Here is a 21623-nt window from a genome sequence, read left to right as displayed (position 1 = left end):
AGGCAACCTTGCTTTCTCGAAAAATCAACTTGGTTTGATTTAAGAAGGTCACCAAAGGAACATTTATATGAAATTATCTTAAAATTGGGCTTTAAGTAGTTTAGGAGATTTTGATTGATGATTTTTATATTGCAACTTTATCTACCATGTTAGTTTAAACATATTTATTCCCAACACAATATACATAATTATATTTATATACTAACATTACAAGTACAGTTGATGGAAAGGATTATAGAGTTATTCTTCTAAAATGGACAAGTAAATAATTGTTTCGCAAAAGTACAGTGAGGTTTTAAATATGATAAATATGGGAATGTAGTCTAGTATATAAAAAAAAAATGTTTTTCTGGAACAACAATATGAGCGCTAATGAGAAGTAGTTCATTAAATTGTCAAAGAACATGAAATATAATAAGAGGAGGGGGGGGGGGGGGGTTGTATAGTGTCTCGTTGATGTTCAGGAATATTTACAGGAATCTCTTACTTTCAGCTATGTAACAGTGTACACTTGTGAAAATAATGACATTTTCCTTGTCCGGTAAAGAAGTGTGTCCATAAAGAAGAAGGTTTTCGTCGATATTGTAGTTCTGATGGTTACTGAAAAGCTTTCGGCGACAGTCTGTAATATAGGTGCATTCTAATAGGTAATGGGCATTCCTTTCCATTTGGCCGCATTGACAAAAAGGCGTGGGTGATATATTTCTAAGAAAGTGCAAATTTAGTCCGTAATCTTGTGTAAAGAACTTGGAGCTTACTTATTCCGACATAATAATTATTTCTACCATAAAAAAACCCCTGAATAATCATAATAAAGGATCACCTAAGATACATTTATGTGAATTTATTTCAACTTTTTGACATTTTTAAAAAAAATTCTTCTGCACACATAAAAGGAAAAGAGACAACTCTATCTTGCAGCAATGTTTTTTTACAAATCTGATTTGAAAAATCTTTGTAGAGGTTCACCAAAAATCCTATTATATACATATAGGAAAAGACAAACCAATCCTCCCTGATAGTAAAGTTTTTTGATGAATTGGAATAGTCTGAACAATAATTTGAATAACCTTGGTAGACGGTCACCCAATTAAGGTACGTTATTTTGAAATCTGGCCAGCAGTTTCTGACAAGAAGGTTTTTAAAGTTTCCACAATATACATATATGAAAAGGTGATCGGGCCGCCTGGTGGCAACATCTTCTACGAAGCTGAAAAAAAAACTTGTTAGAGTGTCTACCAAGGAACATTTGTGTGAAACTATTTCAAAACTGGGCAAATGGCTTCTGAGAAACTTCTAAAGCGGTGTTTCCCTTTTGCCTGCCATGGCAACAGGATTTTTGCATAAATTTGAATTCATTGAACATCTTAGAGGACCAAGCATGGAATATGGGCAAAGTTTCATCAACTTCCACCAAATGGTTTCAGAGATGTTGTTTGAAAAAAAGTGCCCGCAAAATGATGGTTAAGTGACTTCATAACGGTACTTTCTCTTTGATGTCATTCATTCCGTTCTGTTTATGTGACTTTTTTTCTTTTTATGTGACTGATAGAACAATGGAGAGAACAATGGGGGTGTCACATAAATACCGTTTCGTTAGAACGTGCGTGTGGATGACAGATGGACTGTTGACAGACTCAGGTGAGTTAAAATTGCATAATTAGAAGGAAATGAAAAGTACCTAGTCACCTACGCATATAATACAATTTCAGTGGAGTTGCCTCTATTTTTTCACTTTTCCAGATTGTGAACTTTGATGCAGTTAACTACACATACATCTAAAACAAGTAGTGCCTACTCGAGTTTCATTGCCTAAATAGTAAACACATCATCTCGAGTCAATGGAAGCTGTACCTCTCCTAGACCATTCATCTTGGACACAAACAATGGTACAGGAAAGACTAAAGCACACTGAAAATCTCAAGACTGATAAAATATTATACTAGTATTTCCCTAAATCGTCCAGTCCGACTGTTGAAATGTTAGTAAATTCAATTCTCTTTTCATTTGCAAAACAACTGTAATCACTACAACTGCTTACTGTGAAAAGCAAGGTTCAAGGTATAAATCAAATGCTTTAAAGGCTTTTCAGCAAAATAAAAGTTTTTAAAGGCTTTTCAGCAAAATAAAAGGTTTTAAAGGTATTTCACAAAATAAAAGGTTTTAAAGGCTTTTCAGCAAATAAAAGGTTTTAAAGGTATTTCACAAAATAAAAGGTTTTAAAGGTATTTCACAAAATAAAAGGTTTATAAATGTTTTAAAGCACCCCCGCCCTTGGGAGGCCTGCATTATTACATTGGAAGCAAAATATACAAGTCTACAAGTATTCGTTAGATTTAGATTGCAATGGAAACACACACTCAGCACATCTAAACTGTAAGCCTACTCTGCATTTGAGGCGGCTCCGTGGCCGAGTGGTTAAGGTCGCTGACTTCAAATCATTTGCCCCTCATCGATGTGGGTTCGAGCCTCACTCAGGGAATTCTTCATGTGAGAAAGCCATCCAGCTGGCTTACGGAAGGTCGGTGGTTCTACCCAGGTGTCCGCTCGTGATGAAATAATGCACGGAGGGACACCTGGGGTCTTCCTCCACCATCAAAGCTGGAAAGTCGCCATGTAACCTATAATTGTGTCGATTAAACCCAACAAAAATAAATACTTTGCACTTGAAAAAAAAAGATTGTCACAAAATCCTTCAATATCCCTGGTGGTATCTGCATACTTATAATAGTGTCACCGCTATTCACTCATCCCCATAAAACGGCCTCGAAGACTCACACATTTAATTATTTGATAAGTATCTTCACAGCAAAACAAAAGAAAGTCAATGAACATGTCTTATTTGCACTGAAGCCGAACAACAATCTGTAAGTTCATCACATAAAATTTCATTTTCAATTCGGAGCATATAATGCATGCCTCTGAAACCATTACATATGTATAGTTCGATATGCGCTATTAGTATTACGCGCTGTCATAAACAAAAATGACATAAAAACACAAAATATGGAATAAATGACAAGGACTGTAGTGAATGTAAATGTTAAAACTTTAACATACATAGTCTTCAAACTGCGTATTCTGGCAATAAACATTTATTAAGACGACCAGCGTCTGCACATTGTGTCAATTTGAAATTGTTGAAAAATGTTTTCAAATTATTGAAACAGATGTTTATACAAATAATTACTGTATGACTACGGGCCATAAAAATGCATACAATTTTTAATCTTTGAAAGATCTAAGATAATCATAAATATTTTGTAGGCAGCCAATTTTAATATTATAATAGTTCCTATTGAGGATACGAGTGAGCTACGTACGAAATCGGCGTCTTTATATAGAAACAAAATCATCAGATTGTATCCGAGGCGGCGAAATTCTAACGTATAAATCATGTAAGCGTACTAATTTCTTTTCCGTATTCAGAAAGCTGTACATTCTTCTTCTATAATGTCACCATTTATATCTGGCCCAACAATCTCAACGTTTTCATAATCATGAGTTCTCTGATTACTTTCTATTATCCCTTTCATCTTTTCTGATTCTGAAATTTCGTTGTCATAATGTCCACAACTGTTCAAACTACCGCTTCCAGTCAAAACTTCTGCTTTTCTAGACGATGGATCCACAACAAGGTTTTCATATGTAGGCATAGCTCGTGCTTCTGTATTATTGGGTGCTTGATTTGACCTTGGTGTTTGAAGTTCACTCTTGTCAGATTTTTGGGACCGTCGGCTACGAGAGATGTTTGACACTCTTGAAATATTGTCCTCCGTATTCAACCTGTGGGTCAACTCCTCAAGACTTGCCATTGCATCTTTCAAGGAGTCACTTGTACTCCATCTAGGAATTCTAGGAGTATCGTTACAACTCCATGTTGGAGTCCTTGGGGTATTTATGTCGTCGCCATCACAATTAAATGCAGCGTTTACATATCCCAGACCAAAACTTCCTTCCAAAGAGACTTCACTCTCCTTCCTGGCTCCTTTAAATGTACTGAATCTACTTGGCAATTCTTCTTCAGCAAAATCCATACGGAGTTCTTGTGAGTCATATAGGGTACTCGGACGTCGTAGTCTGTTGTTCTTTTCATGCCTGAAACATATACATGTATTATCGATAAATGGCGTAAAAATGAGAGCTTCATCACGATGTAATTACGATGAGAACTATAAATATATTATTCAGTTAAATGACGTAGAGAGCTATACATATAGTATATATGGTAACAAACTTACGTTGAGAGCTATGAATATATCGCTCCAAATAACTTACATTGAAAGCTGTAGATATATCGCCCCAGCTAACTTACAGTAAGCGATAGGAATCACATTCACCCCAGCTTACTTAAGTTGAGAGCTATGAATATATCGCTCCAACTGACTTACGTTGATAGATGTTATGAACATATTGATGTATGACCTAGCTATAACCTTTCGTTATAGCATATTTCATAGCTTGACTTCATAGAAGACTAAAGAGAAACTTTCTATTTTGTCCTTTTATAACACTATAGGTATGTCTAATTTACATACATGTCCCACTGTTTGCAAATGACAGCTATAGCCACTAGTCCAGCAAAGAACAGAGTTACAGCAATGGCTATCAGTGCTATCTCTGCAGCGGACAGACCGTTCTCGCTACGCTCTACTTCTGTTAGGGGTACCATGTACTGACGGAATAAATTCTGCACTGGAGACCAGTTATTCACCAAGGACCTGTATAATGTTAGAAAGATTAATGTATACGTGTTTTCAAAGCAAAGGGCTAGATTGTTCTCACTAGGACCTGGTAATAACACAAGTATGAACAGTGTAGCTTATCAAGATGCGAGCAAACAATTCTACGGAAGAAAATCTGAATCATTAGAAATGTCACCATTGAAAATTTTACACCAATTTTAGTATGAAATATAAGAAACGTTTTATACTTGTTTACCAGCAAACAAGACATTTTCATAAGTCTACACACTAGTATACATGTATAGGTATGAAACTATCTGTAAACAACGTCATATGGCATACAATATCATAAGCTGGACGTGAAAACTTGAGATTATTTGATACATGTATATACCAATCAGGATCATCTCAAACACACACCTTTGTAATTTTGTTGGCCGAACTTCTGTACCGTTCATGTATGCTTTGACAAACATGTGAGATCTGAAATAAAACGATGAATGAAAATGTTTTAATTCAATAACAAATTAAGAACTTTAAGTCAATGTTAAACTTGAAACTGTATGAACGCCAAATGACAAGTAACAACAGAGCAGAATGTAACCTAGTTAAAGGGAGATATTGAATTATATCTGAAATATTACTTCTAATCATAATGCATGTTAACTGTTGTACTATCTCAGTTTTCTGTCTTCGATAATTTCAATCTAGCCTACATATACCTAAATGTTTACTTGTATGAAACTTATATGTCCTCTGTCAGAAAGAATGATTTACCATATCTACTTATATGTATCTGATACAGTGGTCATTGCAAACTGCTGCATTCGCATGAATTTCTCCTTTTTTATGAATGTATTTTAGTGTAGATTCCTTATGCTACAAAAGCAAAAACGTTTAACTATCTTATTAAAAATCTGATCATTCATATTACCTTTTAAGAAAAAGGTTCATGTTTTCCTTATAAACTTTGAGACACAACTATCGCTTTTTAACATGGCTGGATTTGATTGCCAGAAGAAAGTCAAGCTGTGTATATTTAAGAAATAATATAGATTTTATCCCGTTTGGTGATTTGTCGCGGCCCGAGTGGAAATCTATAATTCCTCTGAAGATAATCACCAAATATTTGCCAGTTTTGTGTGGTTTTCTTTTCTGGCGCGCCACTTTGACGTTTGACGCCATGAGGTCATAACTGTGACGTACAAACGGTGGGCGTACAAAGTTTCAGTCTAACACAGGGTAGGGGAGACCGGGGCACTACGGGACATAATGCACCATGGGACATCAGATGTAACTTTTTGCTGGAAAGTAAACTTATCTATCTGAATCGCTAAAAATGTTTCAAGCTGTTTTTATACGGAGTTTGGAGGCGGAAGGACTTAAAATAAAACTTCAGTCGAGGTTTTTCATTTTTTTACTACTCTGAGTAAAAAAAACTTACCATAAATATTGTCACGTAAAGTTCTGCAGTGAACTCTTTGAAATCATTTCTATATTACTACTTATAAAACATACATTGATTGATAATTTGACAAAATGTTTAATCCCTTTGAAGCACTTTTTTTTTTTTAAATGTAAGGTTGGTGGGGTTTGGGCGCGATGGGACACATGCAACTGGGCACCATGGGACAGTGTTAAGTACAGCTGGAAGAAAACCACAAGTTATTACATTGGTAAATTAATGCATTCAAGTGTAGAAAAGTTTTTTTAATACGTCAACCCATGAAAAATAAGGCTTCAATGTTCATTATACCAGACAACAAGGAAATTGATGAGATGGAATATGATGACATTGTAACGAAATTGCCTCAGCCAAGCAATAATGGAGGCACTGTAAGGGCTGTAAACAGCTGAGGTTTGACCTCCACCTAACTTACTGCATAAATATTGTTGACATGCCATTACTGGATAAATCAGAACTTTATATAAGAAGTCAGTTTATACTTTAAGTTGAGAAGCTAATAAACAAATACGTGTGTTCATTTAATACTGTTGTATGGTTTTACCTAAGGCATAAATGTTGTTTCAGGTTGAAGGTAGGCCCTGTCATTGTAATTAAATGACATTTGATCTGACTGTGTCTTGATGTTGATGTTTTAGAAATGGCATTGCAGTTTTTAATATGAAGTAAAGTTTATCTTTAAACTGAGTGTGTCATTTTACACTTTTTGAGCATTTAATACAGTTAAGGTTGTTTCAAGTTAAAGGTAGGTCTGTCATTGTAATTAAATGGCCTCTGATTAGTCTTTTTCTTGATGCTGATGTTTAAGCAGTTCAGATGAGAATACCCTGACTTTGGTACCTTTCCTTTTGCAGTCATATAAAATGAGCGTAATAATTTTCAATGGAACGAATAGGGAGAATGTGTGTGTGTTAATCGAAAGTTCTAACCTTTTCCCCGTGTGCGCAGGGTATCCCTTTAAAAGGAGGGCGGTAAAACAGCGTACATGTTTCTCTAATGAAAGTCTTTTAACCATTAGTTCAACGTATCAAATACTTACATAGAGTCGCTGACATCTGTTATTTGTACTGTATCAAAACCAAGAATTTTTACAAATTGTCTGCAAATAAACGAATACCATTTCTTTATCTGTTATTTACCAGAGGACATGATGATCTTAATAAAGCAAAAATGGCTATCGTTAAGTACTAATGTCATGTAATTTCAATACCTTCATTTCTCTATAGCTACGTTCCTAAATTTTCAGGGACTGAACTAGTTGTAATGCAAACAAGAAATATCTTTTTAAAAAGATATTCGGCGGTAGTGTGGATTTAATGTATTGGAAATGTTTGATACAGTAAAGATAAAGCGGTGTTTACATAGAAATGCATTACTTCTTTTGACAAAAATATGACGCTTTACAAAAGAGTTCGAATATTCCTGTGTAGTTTTAAATTAATACTTCAGTTTTGACACTTTTCGGTACATACACCAGCAAAAAAGGCGGCATTTTGTGATTCAAAGCCATATCAAAAGCCTGTACGAAAAAGTGTAAATCAGTCTGCAAGTACATAACAAAGTCGGGCTCACCACGACCGTCAACTATACTATACTAAAAAAAATCATCATTCAGCTAAAATTTCAGCCAATTAAAAGTATGCATGTATTCATTTCTATCCAGTCCCGCTGCTTTTACTGAATTTACAAGTTTTATTGGTTCTTTAAGTAGGTTAAAGTTGGCTTAGACAGCTACGTCGAAAAACAAGCATATATCTAGCACAATATTATATATTGCATTGGAAATAATATAAGATATATTTCAAATATTCAAACTTACTTTTCTAATGAAAGTTTGATATCGTCTTTCATTATTGCAGCTTTTGACAGGGAAGTGGGTATACCGACTGAGGAATTTTGACCTATTTTCATTGACGAAACCTAAAAGAGAAAGAATTTTGTGTTACTTGAAACACGACTGACTCATTTGATACGGATTTAATAGCCAAAAACAAATATGCATATAAGCATTGTTTGTACACAAAATCTTAAATACATGTACAAGGTGGGGCCCCGTATATTGACACAACTGTATTCTTAATCACTTACAACTGTATTCTTTATGAAAGAAATTAGTTATCAACACTGTTACAATAAGAAAACAAGCACTATCCTAGCCTTTATAAAGCTTGAACATTGGTTTGTGAGACCTTAATGGTTGTCTTTGTCTGTATTAATTGGTTTGCGAGATTTCAAGGATTAGTTGTCTGTAATTAGTTGGTTTTTGAGATCTCAGGGGTAAGTTGCCTGTAATACGTTGGATTGCGAGATCTCAAGGGTTAGTTGTCTGTAATTAGTTGGTTTGTGAGATCTCCTTGCTTGACCTTATCAGTAATATAGCGGAGCGCCCATGATTCGGTCTGCTGCAGAATAATAGGGACCGTATTGTCGGATAACCATACACGAAGAACAGTTGTATGAAAAGAAGTTGAGACGATTCCTCTTACATAAACAGGAACAGCCGATGTTAATGATGGTTCTCCATTGTCTTCAACAACAGCTATTAAATGGTACAGAGAGTGTTTTGAAACCATACTCTCATCCCACCGGTCACTAGTCATCACATCACCTGAGACGCTGTCAATCGTAAATAATTCAAAGAATCTGCAACAGAAAGAGTTAGATCTTTCTTCTAAATTCGATTTTAATTTATGGGGATGAATGAATGCTAGTACTTGGTTTTAATGAAATTAAATTACATTACTTCGATCTTGTTAAAATACAATGCTATCTATGCCAGATAAAATGTTTTATAGAAAACAAACGTATGAAAAGAGGATTAAAAGTCACAAGAAAACTAACTGCATTAAACTTACGTTTGCTGAAAACTGAATGTCAGATTTGAATTTTCACGGATGTCTTTGTCTGTTGCCTGATAAATAAAAAATGTTGATGTTATGTACTACTGTTCTATGTTTAGGAACACACTAACAAATCGTTATATGAATCTGTGCATCTTCAGCAAGTTAGGATTTATTAAATTTTTAAACACGAGAAAATAAAATAAATAATGTAAATCGAACAACCATTCTGAAATAGTCGGATGACTAAATACGTAAACATATTTCACATTCGTATGAGACAAAATAAACCAAGCCTTCTAACAATAATATCGGATATTACTCTTCGTTCGAATTTGTAGGAATATTTTTGGAAACCCGGCGCAAAAAGAGCAGCAGCAAAGATGTATTGTTGTGTCATATATTCAACTCCCTGACGTTATCGACACTAAATTAAACTATATATTTAGGCATTTAGCGCTAAAACTGATTTTTCTATATAAATTTCAATACTGCTATCATTTTAACGTGAACATTTTTGCTGGATACCAGTATATGAAAAGTTTAAATGGAATTGTTCTTACATTCAATGTTCCAAGATAAGTGTTTTTGTTGATGTTTTCAGTGATACTGAAGAAGAATTCCTCCTGTGTGAATCTGGGAGCATTATCGTTAACATCTTCTATCGTTATTGTCACTGACAGGTTTCCTTTCAACTGACATAACAAAACATACAACATTTACCATATTTCGATATACATGTGGTGAATATTTGTTGTCGAGTTTACTTATTAAGTTATCATGTTTAATTCAGTAAATAGTACTCAGATAAATGCTGTATTTAACAGTGACTTATAAGCCCTTGCGGATGGGTGTTACTTTATTTGGCATACAACATGTTATACTGAGGATTGAGCGCGAAACTATGGTATCTGTACAATGGGGTTGACAAGCTAGAAACAAGATCAACTCTCCTACTCTCATAGCTAACCGGTGCAAGCGGTATCAAGGTAAACTCACCTACTCTCATAGCTAACCAGTGCATGTGGTATCAAGATAAACTCACCTACTCTCATAGCTAACCGGTGCATGCAGTATCAAGATAAACTCAGCTACTCTCATAGCTAACCGGTGCATGCGGTATCAAGATAAACTCACCTACTCTCATAGCTGACCGGTGCATGCGGTATCAAAATAAACTCTCCTACTCTCATAGCTGACCGGTGCATGCGGTATCTAGATAAACTCTCTTACTCTCATAGCTGACCGGTGCATGCGGTATCAAGATAAACTCTCCTACTCTCATTGCTGACCGGTGCATGAGGTATTAAGATAAACTCACCTACTCTCATAGCTGACCGGTGCATGCGGTATCAAGATAAACTCTCCTACTCTCATTGCTGACCGGTGCATGAGGTATTAAGATAAACTCTCCTACTTTCATTGTTGATTGGTAAATTCGTTTTCTCTAATATTTATCTTGGTATGACTCTGCTACTTATTGTTCTGCAGCTGAGTAAGAATACAATAACTTTAATGCTGGTATTTACCCGATTGTATTGAGATACTTCAATATAAATGTGGTATGTATCATCAGCTTCCCTGTCCAGGCTAGTGTTTGTTTTCATCATTCGACTGGAATGTGTATAAGAAATCGGCTTACATTTAAAACAGATTATTTTGAATATTTATTTGATTTAAAGTAAAACATTAAGGTTGTTAAAATTTCGTTAGTTTACACAAATCCCTGTAGAAAGTAGAATATGGCATAATTTTGAACAGATAGGGCAGACTTAAATACTTTTTCAAGAAAAAAGGCATTATATTTATTTACCTGTGTACATCTACATGGAAGTCCTCTGTAGAACACACATACTTGTTACCTGATACCTGATGTAAGAAAGGGAAAAGTTTACACTTCATGATTTCTAACAAATATAAAAGTGGAAGTGTGACAAACATTTTACATCAGATGGGATTCCAAAACGGATTTTTTTTCAATCTTTTAAAAATATCTAGTATGCAGTACTTACTGTAAAATCATTTTTATTCGCGTAGGACGAATTTTCGCGTACTTCGCGCTAGGACCGATGCGCGAATTTAAGACCACGCTATTATATTTCTTTGATTATATTTTCCCTTTCTAAAATTGAAAATGCGCGAATTTCACACTGGTTAGGCAAAACGACAGTCCTCGCGTTGTTACGTCAGACCGAGCGTAATTTGACCGCCAAGGCTCGAGAAAAAATGGCGAATTTTGACACCAAATGGTCAGGTAAGGTTATTTTTCTTCCTTCTATTTTCACTTGTATGCACATTCTAGTTAAATGACTAGTCTTACGGAATATCCACACCATATGTCCATACGCCGAAATATTCTATATCGCTAGAAAACGAATGGTTTCGTAGTAAAACGCAACAAAGTTTGTTGTGTGATGTTCAAATGACAAACAGACATGTAAAATTGGACACAATTTATCATCGCATTATCAATATCAACGTAATCCACCCATCTTCGGGTACATAGACACTCTATATATAAGAGTATGTTGCTAACGAAATAATTTTTGACGGAGGTATTTCTTATGCCGTTTAAACGCACTTTTTAAAATGCAACGTTAGGGGAAAACCGATCGCAATACACATTTTGCTGTTCGAGAACCACTTTCGTAAATGATTTTTACCTAAAACAAACGCCAAATACTTATCCTTAAAACCGCCAAAGTCTGAATCTTATTCTTCTACTGCATTTCTGTACGTAAAACTTCTTTTTTTTACATCAACCTTACTAGTTTTGTTCTTATTACTTCGGTCCTTTAGCTGCGGTGTTTCTGTATGTATGTATTTACCGGTACTAGAGAGCATAGATGTTTCACATTTCATCGTCTCTCGCAAAAAAGCCCAGTCAAACGAAGTCTTCTTTTATTTTACTTGGTTTGCAAATGATCTTCTTTTAGATTTTATTAATACTTTACTAATAAACTATAGTAAACTAAAACGTGTCATCATGACAACGTACGTCGTCCTTCTAATTATAAGAAATAATACTTTTGTTAATCAATAAAGAAAACTGACTTTTGACAGAATTCTATCACAAATCCAAAAGCTTGACTTTTTCTTTAGCGTGCCAGGGCAAAAAAAAACAAACTAAAAATCCGAAAAAACAACATTTATACATGTCATTCATATCTGAATGTTAGTATTTTTAGTTTGAGACCCAAGTTTCGAATTCATTTTTCCTAGTTTCTTGTTACCTCTTGACCATTGCATTCACTCTTGCTGTTGTGATATTTTAAGTCGAGGAATACTACTGTCAAGGTATAGCTAGTGGAACAACAGTAGTTCTAACAAGAAGGTAAAATTCTATGATGGGCATATTAATTGTTCATACAAGAAAAAGCTGGAAGCTAGAACGTGACTTAAGGCGTAAAACATTAAAACTTATGTCATTAAAGTGAAATGACAGTCACAAACGCTTTGCTTTATATTTTCAGGTTTGTGCCATTGCTTAGCAGATCCATGCAGGGGAACGAAATCGCCTGTTCTGTATGTGTCACGAATCACATTACCTTAAAACAAACGATAAAACACACGTATGTGTTATAGCCTAGTGACAGTGTTAAACATGTGATGATACATGTTGACGAAATAATCGGAACACATGTTCACAAGAAAATACATTTCTTGATCCATGTTGACAAAATAATCGGAAAACATGTTCACAAGAAAAGACAAACTTGAACGGCAGAAACAACTACATCAATTCAAGTCAACGTGTTGCAGGTGTTCTATGCAGGTATTACCTAAACGTACCCAGTCTGTGGTCGCAATTTCATGGAAAATAGGTGTCGGGATCATTGCAGATGTGTGCATTCATATGCAGAACAACTTGGATACAAGAATGGTATGCGATAAGCAGTTCTTGCATAAAGGACCTCTTACTCTGTAAGAAAATAAACCACTGACGGAGAAAAGTGAATTACTATATAATATTATAGTTTACACGTTTTTCTGTAGACTGCATAAAGGCGATAGGAAATCCCTTGATTTTACAGTTTGTTATCCGTTCATTACTTTTTATTTCCTCACATGTGAGTAGAATTGTTAGTCTAGCTCACTTCTCTTATGAAATAATTGCACCTACCAAGAAAACATATTTTGTGGTTTTGTGCCATATAAATAATTATAATTTTACAATATAAATCTTTAGAAAAATGTAATATCTTTGTAATTTGATATAATTTGGACAATGAATTTATGTGCATCAGCCCAGATCTTACATCATTTTTTATTTAATAAGCCTAAAGACGATTCAACGTTTAGCCTCACCCAAGGTCAGGGTCAGTGTGATATTTTCAGTATTATTTCATACACGAATCTTTAAATGGCCGAATTATATTCCATGCAAGTATCCATCCTTGTATATCATTCAGTACGCCGAAAATGTCACTTTCTAAGCTCAAGATTAATTATAAGTAGTCATGCAAATTTGTGAAAGTATTTTTCTTGTTAAGCATTTAATTTTTGGATTCAAGATATGATGTTTTTCTCAAGTATATGATAAAAGAATATCAAATTCATGTACACGGCAGTTGTTTAAGTGTTTTGATAATAAACAGTTTGATATAAGGTTATTGGAATTAACCAGGCCGTTCTAGTACGTAGGGTGAGTTCGATCCCCGGTGAGTGTATGTTCATGACAATTGATTGTTAAAGGATAAGTACATATTTGGCGTTGTTTTAGGTAAAAATCATTTATGAAAGTGGTTCTCGAACATCAACGGTGTATTGCGATCGGTATCCCCTAACGTTGCATTTTAAAAGTGCGTTTAAAACGGCATAAAGAATCATTCGTCAAAATAAGTTCTGTAGCAACCCATTACAGATGTATATAGTGTCTTCAGGTACCAGAAGATGGCTGGATTACGTTTGATATTGATAAACAAAAGGACAAAGTGTGAACAAATTTTACATGTTTCATCGCCACTAGAACGTCACTCGCTAACTTTGTTGCGTTTTTACTCCGAAACTATTCTGTTTCTAGTAATATATAAATATTTCGCGAATGGAGAGATGGTTTGGATATTCCGTAAGACTGGTCATTTAAGTAAATTGTGCATACGATGGAAAATACAAGGGAAGAAATATGCCTCACCTGAATATCCTTATCTGAATTCGCCATTTTTTCTCGAGCCTTGGCGGTCAAATACGCTCGGTCTGACGTAACAACGCGAGGACTGTCGTTTTGCCTAACCAGTGTGAATTTAAGCCCGCGCGAAACAGTCCTTCTTCACGTTTGCGCGAAATTTCATGCCAGCGAATTTAAATGATTTCACAGTATTTTGCTAATCTTGTTACAAACTTTGGTATTAAAAACATTAAGAAAATATTTCCACTTTCTTTAAGAATACGCAGAATTATTTGTCATATTGGCGACATATCCAGAAAATCTTTATTAACTGCTTAGGCTCTTGTTCCTGAAGAAACAACGACATTGTTATTACCAGTTTAGACTCGTGTACTATATCGATACTCGTCTACTGTATCTATATACTAAACATACCGGTAACTTTTGTCCGAATATGGATCCTACAGGCAAAGTTTCTACAACAGTAAATTCCAAACTGTATGTCACAAATGAAACATTTTTTCCATACAGTACTTCAATATTAGCCATGCTACATCGCCTGTAATAGATTCAAACATCTGCGTTCAAAAGATACAAACTATAACTGAAGCAAACATACTATTAAACAGATTCTTAACAGGCCTGAAAAATAATTAATATAATAACTTGCATTATTATCAAGCACTTTTAAAGAAGACGACAAACCACTAATAAAACTGTGAGTCAAATCCTTTCCAAACCTGTGATTCTCGTCCTCTGGATTGTCGCAAGCCATTACGAGAAACTGATAGTCCTTCTCATAATCAAACATTCCTTGTACAGTTAATATTCCAGTAGATTTGTCAATAACGAAAGGCAATGTTACAGAGCTTGGATAAATCTCATATGTGACATTTGCATTTGCTGAACCATCTTCATCTGCGTCATTCGCTCTGACCTGAAAAAAATTCTTATAGATTACTAGAATGTACACCAACACATTGTGAAATAATCATCTGTGGTGATTCGATAACTCCCAAAAGCCTTTCAGTTGACTTGAGAATGATCCATGTAAGGGTCATATTTCTGACCAAGTTTGGTAAAAATCCATCGAATTGGCTCATGAGAAAAACTTTTTTCGATGAAAGCACAATATTAGGTAAACATTTTTTCTTTCTGGAAATGTTTAACTTTTCCCTTCATACAACTTTGTGTCCATGACAGCCCCCACTCTAACCAAGAGATCTGACTTGAAATTTGTTAGAAAAGCACTTACAAATACTACTTGTAACCTAATTTAGCTAAAGGTCATGTAATATAAGATTAAAATGCTTCGTAGATAAGTCATGCATTTTTTGGTGCATTCCATTGTATCTCACTGACTTCTATGGTTGCCCAAAAGTTTACACCGGGACCGGGCTTGAACAGTTTTTACGGTATCATTAAACAGTTTTTACGGTATCATTAATGTTAGCAAATCGTTAAAAAGGGCCATCAACATATTTCTGATGTCATGCAATTTTGAAGGCCCCTGTAAGTAACTGATCGAAAGGTGATCAAAGTCAATAAAGTCTAAGCCATGTAAGAAAGAATGCCACAAACTAATGACGATTTTCATGAGAAAACGGTGTTTAGAAAAAAGACGGAAGAGAGAGGACCAATCTCACCTTTGGCTATAATGAAACACAGGTGGCAGTAACGTACCTAGGATACAGTATGGGTCCATGAGCCATATGCCCTTAAATTTACTACAATTATAATGTTTTCTTAGGAAAAAAATGACAAAAAGCCATTTTGAAAAAAATTTTGCTCCTGTGACAATGAGCCATGAGAACGGTGATCAAGAACAGTTTGACATGTGCATTGCTTCCAGGTCCGTATTTTTTTTCAAAACAATATTTCCTTATCAATGGTTGGCCGCCTTTTCGGCAAAAGATTAATCTTTCAGAAAATTCAGAAAAACCTTACTTCAAAACCCAGTTCCAAACCGTTTACGCATCACGAGCGAGCAACGGCATACGAAACGATAGTGATTTCTCCACCCGAATAAATCCCACACATTTTTCGCACCGAAGTCTCCCCCGTAAAACAAATCAAGTACACCATGTCAGTTAAAAATAGCACTACAAGCAGTCAGAATAGGCTAAATGTAAACTGACAAGACTAAAAATAAGGTTCAATTCTACTTAATTACTTACCAGTTGTTATTTATTTGAATTTGGTAAATAATCCTCGTGAGCCATCGCTGCTTGTTTATATTCGGGTACTCTTTGGATTTTATCGCTACGTTTGAAATACGTAAACTGTCTCCGCTAATGAAAACGTTCTTTACAACCACCGTCTTGTCAACGGTAATCATGGCAGGTGAAGGTAATTTCCGAAAGCGAAAATGTTAAATAGCGGATTTGTAAGTAACAAAGTAGGATTGAACCTAGTTTTCGGTCTTGTTACTTTGTGTTTAGTCTGTTATGAACGGTTATTACGTTATTTTAAACTCGCATTGTGAGATTGATGTGTTTTAGGGGGGGGGGGGAGACTTCGATGCGAAAAATGTGTGGGATTTATTCGGGTGGAGAAATCACTATCGTTTCGTATGCCGTTGCTCGCTCGTGATGCGTTAACGGTTTGGAACTGGGTTTTGAAGTAAGATTTTTCTGAAAGATTAAACTTTTGCCGAAAAGGCGGCCAACCATTGATAAGGAAATATTGTTTTGAAAAAAAAAATACGGACCTGGAAGCAATGCACATGTCAAACTGTTCTTGATCACCTTTCTCATAGCTCATTGTCACAGGAGCAAATTTTTTTTCAAAATGGCTTTTTGTCATTTTTCCCCTAAGAAAACATTATAATTGTAGTAAATTTAAGTGCATATGGCTCATGGATCCATACTGTATCCTAGGTACGTTACTGCCTGCTGTGTAATGAAACAGAGACTTGATGACTCAAATAGTTATCCTATAAATACCTGTCTACCAAAAGGTGAGATATGAAAACAATTGATATGAATGACCTACCTGACCAACTTTGTCCACACCATCTGTAGAGTTGACATAGAAAATATAGAATTCTTCCTGGAACTCAGGGCTGTTATCATTTACATCTAGTAATGTGATTATAACAGTCGCCGTACTACTTGAATAGTTACCTTCTATATTTCTCGCTTTCACCTACAATAAACGACATGGTAACATTTACTTCAACATAATGTTCTACACAATCAATGGCAGGTGCAAGTCATATAAAAAGTGAGAAAGACCTCACGAAGTTCAAGGTGGACAGCAGCGCTAAGGTTATTCCTTAAATAACAGGTACAGTAGCTAGCCGTTTAGTAAACAGACTAGGGCTGAGGCTGAGGCTGGACTAAACATTGCTTGAGACGAATTGTTCTTAACAGGAAAGAATTTGAATAGTTTTGTGTGCGTGAATGTGATATGGAATTAGGTTGTTTAAGTTCCTGATAGGGGCGAGGTTATCTACATGGTTCCTGCTAGGGGTAAGGTTATGGTGATCTACATGGTTCCTGCTACGGTTGATGCTATGGTGGTCTACAAGGTACTAGTATGGGTGAGGTTATGGTTATCTACATGGTTCACGTATCGGTGAGGTTATGGTGATCTACATGGTTCACGCTTTGGGTCAGGTTATGGTGATCTTCATGGTTCACGCTAGGGGTAAGGTTACGGTGATCTACATGGTTCCTGCTAGGGTTGAGGGTATGGTGATCTGCATGGTTCTAGTATGGGTGAGGTTATGGTGATCTACATGGTTCACGTATCGGTGAGGTTATGGTGATCTACATGGTTCCTGCTAGGGGTAAGGTTATGGTGATCTACATGGTTCACGTATCGGTGAGGTTATGGTGATCTACATGGTTCCTGCTAGGGGTAAGGTTATGGTGATCTACATGGTTCACGCTATGGGTGAGGTTATGGTGATCTACATGGTTCACGCTATGGGTGAGGTTATGGTGATCTACATGGTTCACGCTAGGGGTGAGGTTATGGTGATCTACATGGTTCCTGCTAGGGGTAAGGTGATGGCGATCTAAATGGTTCCTGCTAAGGTGTAAGTTTATGGTGATCTACATGGTTCCTGCTAGGGTTGAGGTAATGGTGATCTGCATGGTTCTAGTATGGGTGAGGTTATGGTGATCTACACGGTTCTAGTATGGGTAAGGTTATGGTGATCTACATGGTTCCTGCTAGGGGTAAGGTTATGGTGATATACATGGTTCACGTATCGGTGAGGTTATGGTGATCTACATGGTTCCTGCTAGGGGTAAGGTGATGGCGATCTACATGGTTCACGTATCGGTTAGGTTATGGTGATCTACATGGTTCCTGCTAGGGGTAAGGTTATGGTGATCTACATGGTTCACGTATCGGTGAGGTCATGGTGATCTACATGGTTCCTGCTAGGGGTGAGGTTATGGTAATCTACATGGTTCCTGCTAGGGGTAAGGTGATGGTGATCTACATGGTTCACGTATCGGTGAGGTTATGGTGATCTACATGGTTCACGCTAGGGGTGAGGTTATGGTGATCTTCATGGTTCACGCTAGGGGTGAGGTTATGGTGATCTACATGGTTCCTGCTACGGGTAAGGTGATGGCGATCTAAATGGTTCCTGCTAGGGTGTAAGTTTATGGTGATCTACATGGTTCCTGCTAGTGTTGAGGTTATGGTGATCTGCATGGTTCTAGTATGGGTGAGGTTATGGTGATCTACATGGTTCTAGTATGGGTGAGGTTATGGTGATCTGCATGGTTCCTGCTAGGGGTAAGGTTATGGTGATCTACATGGTTCACGTATCGGTGAGGTTATGGTGATCTACATGGTTCCTGCTAGGGGTAAGGTTATGGTGATCTACATGGTTCACGCTATGGGTGAGGTTATGGTGATCTACATGGTTCCTGCTAGGGGTAAGGTTATGGTGATCTACATGGTTCACGCTAGGGGTGAGGTTATGGTGATCTATATGGTTCCTGCTAGGTGTAAGGTTATGGTGATCTAAATGGTTCCTGCTAGGGGTCAGGTGATGGCGATCTAAATGGTTCCTGCTAGGGTGTAAGGTTATGGTGATCTACATGGTTCACGCTAGGGGCGAGGTTATGGTGATCTACATGGTTCACGCTAGGGGTGAGGTTATGGTGATCTACGTGGTTCCTGCTAGGGGTAAGGTGATGGCGATCTAAATGGTTCCTGCTAGGGTGTAAGGTTATGGTGATCTACTTGGTTCCTGCTACGGATAAGGTTATGGTAATCTACATAGTTCCTGCTAGGGGGCGAGGTTATGGTGATCTACATGAAATAGGGTATGTTACAGCAACAAGAACAAATACCACACAGACAATAAAAATATCACAGTTAGCGTACCAAAACTGTAATGAAAGCCGATTTCTCCCTGTTTAGGTCAGCTGGAGTTTTTACCCTAACCTCACCACTACTGGAATTAATTTCGAATGCCCCAGAATCAGTCATCTCATAGAAAACAGCCGCATTTTCACCCTGGAAACAAAACCCATGAAGTTGCAACAATACTGTAAAAATAAATTGTGTAAAGTTCACTGCATAAATCCAAACGCTAAGAAGATACACCGAGACAAACAAAAGTTGTAAGACGACAGCACCGGTCGACTATTCGAAAGTCTTGTCTCTAGAAAAATTACTATGAATGAATATCAGATGAAGTCCAGAAAGGACTTTGTAAAAAAGTAAAAACAAATAGAATAATAGAAGCTGAGCACGATATATTTGCTCTCTACATTAAACAAGTGTGTGAAGTTTCAATCCATTTCCACTAGGGGTTACTGAGACACTGCCCTACAAACAAAAACTTAACAAAATCGGGACGCAGACGCATCGGCGAGTCATTTGAAAAAGAGGTGCAACTGCACTTTTAACATTGCAACATAGGAGTTTATTTTCTTTAACGTCGGTACAAAGATTCTATTTTTCTCACAATGTCTTGATCTGTAGCAGTAACGGTTGTAACGTAACCGACGGCATTTTCCACCAAGGTGACGTTGTACGATTCAGGAGTGAAAATAGGCAAATGGTCGTTTATATCTAACACGTTGATAAACACAGTGGCAGAGGCTTTCTTCTCGTGGTTATCGGACTGAAAACACTAAAATCATATATGTGAAATTAACACACACAAGATTATGAATAACTTTACGGTAGTTCATTTCGTTAACGATTCTTTTAGCCGTCACGTTAAAAGAACTGTCTTGTAAATAACTAAAGTCATTTTGTTTTCTTGCTTCAGTTTAATCAGTGTACTTTTTGTAAGACTCTGGTTTAACAGAACCCACTTTCATTCAATTGTCTAGTTATTTATTAACTACCACTAAAACATCAAACTGCAGAAACTTTTGGATTTTTATCAAAAATTTCCAGAATCACATAATTTCATATAATCGGAATATATAAATATCCACTATACTGACGTACCCATATTGTCATAGCGTATGTAGAATTCTTTTCCCTGTCTACAGTCTTGACGACGGAGAAAGTACCATCTGTTGTGTTTATTTGTAGAAAGTCAGAAATGTTCCTGTAATCTGTGCAGAAGATTTAAAGGCATCTTATTTCAAGACATAACAAGAAGATATTATAAGATATAATAATGAATTTATGATATGTGTTTGCTATCACACTGTGCTTGTATGTCATGTTCATAGCTGGACTGGTGCATTATACTGAACTAACACTTTGCAACTACGTTTTTATTCTTGATATTAACATACATTTCTATTAATTAAAACATAAGTTATTTTAGTTATTTGAAAATATGTGCGGAAACAGTAGAAATCGATAGTCTTTTTACAATTTCTGAAATTTGTTTAGGGCGCTATAGTCAGCATTATGTTAATTTAGCACGAACCAATTGGAACAGAGGCGTTCGGTCTAGTTATGCGTTAAATCAGTCTAATAATCAAAGCCCTGAAAGGACTGATAGCCAGTGCTTATTGAGTGATATTTCAGCCGATACACTTGAAGAATCAACATTTCATTGTGCATAGACGGGTCATGATTTGAACAATGTTTGTAGTTCCAATGCCAAATATCTAAGTTCTGTGCATTGTGGTTCAAGACAAGACTTAAAGGTTTTCCCTATACAACTCTATTTAAAACTAAGTTTGCTCCGGGGTGGGGCCAATTTCAACCCTAACGCTTACCCTAAACTCTAAACCCTAACCCTAGTGCTTCCGAATATTTCGAATGTGAATATAAAGTTCATAATTATCCTAGAATCCGTTGCTGCTTGTTTTTGTTGTTTAAAACAGTAGTCCTCAGTTGCTCACAAACTCACACAATACCAAGATTATAAAAAAAAAATGAATATGGGACTATTATTATACACTTCTAGAATATTTGTGTGATGCGGTCATAAAGAAATTGAAGGAAAACTAAAACGACGCGAGGTTGAAACTTGGTAGTTGATTTAGAGCTGTAGCCAATTGCTAAAGCACTTGCTAAAACATCCCGAACGCATATTAGCGGAAAGAAGTGTAGTATGGTTATCGATACCATTTCAATTA

At 36.2% G+C, this 21623-nt stretch overlaps 1 protein-coding gene across 1 annotated transcript in view; it reads right to left on the bottom strand.

Annotated features, from left to right (window-relative positions):
- Positions 1 to 829: 829 nt before the first annotated feature.
- LOC123551465 (protocadherin Fat 4-like) overlaps positions 830 to 21623 on the bottom strand; it is a 48002-nt gene continuing 27208 nt past the window's right edge. The window contains exons 11-26 of the mRNA XM_045340418.2: positions 20533 to 20642; positions 20039 to 20206; positions 19453 to 19584; positions 17092 to 17244; positions 14838 to 15034; positions 14533 to 14656; positions 10804 to 10859; positions 10520 to 10604; positions 9554 to 9685; positions 9006 to 9061; positions 8637 to 8793; positions 7970 to 8070; positions 7190 to 7249; positions 5106 to 5168; positions 4539 to 4721; positions 830 to 4098 (exon numbers count right to left, since the gene is read on the bottom strand). Of these exons, the coding sequence (XP_045196353.2) occupies positions 3426 to 4098; positions 4539 to 4721; positions 5106 to 5168; positions 7190 to 7249; positions 7970 to 8070; positions 8637 to 8793; positions 9006 to 9061; positions 9554 to 9685; positions 10520 to 10604; positions 10804 to 10859; positions 14533 to 14656; positions 14838 to 15034; positions 17092 to 17244; positions 19453 to 19584; positions 20039 to 20206; positions 20533 to 20642 (2450 nt within the window). The 3' untranslated portion in view covers positions 830 to 3425. The remainder of the gene's footprint in view (positions 4099 to 4538; positions 4722 to 5105; positions 5169 to 7189; positions 7250 to 7969; positions 8071 to 8636; positions 8794 to 9005; positions 9062 to 9553; positions 9686 to 10519; positions 10605 to 10803; positions 10860 to 14532; positions 14657 to 14837; positions 15035 to 17091; positions 17245 to 19452; positions 19585 to 20038; positions 20207 to 20532; positions 20643 to 21623) is intronic.

Source organism: Mercenaria mercenaria, chromosome 4 (assembly GCF_021730395.1).
Source record: "Mercenaria mercenaria strain notata chromosome 4, MADL_Memer_1, whole genome shotgun sequence".
Taxonomy (NCBI): domain Eukaryota; kingdom Metazoa; phylum Mollusca; class Bivalvia; order Venerida; family Veneridae; genus Mercenaria; species Mercenaria mercenaria.
The sequence above is the reverse complement of the archived record's forward strand: the minus strand, read 5'-3'. Positions and strand labels throughout refer to the sequence as shown.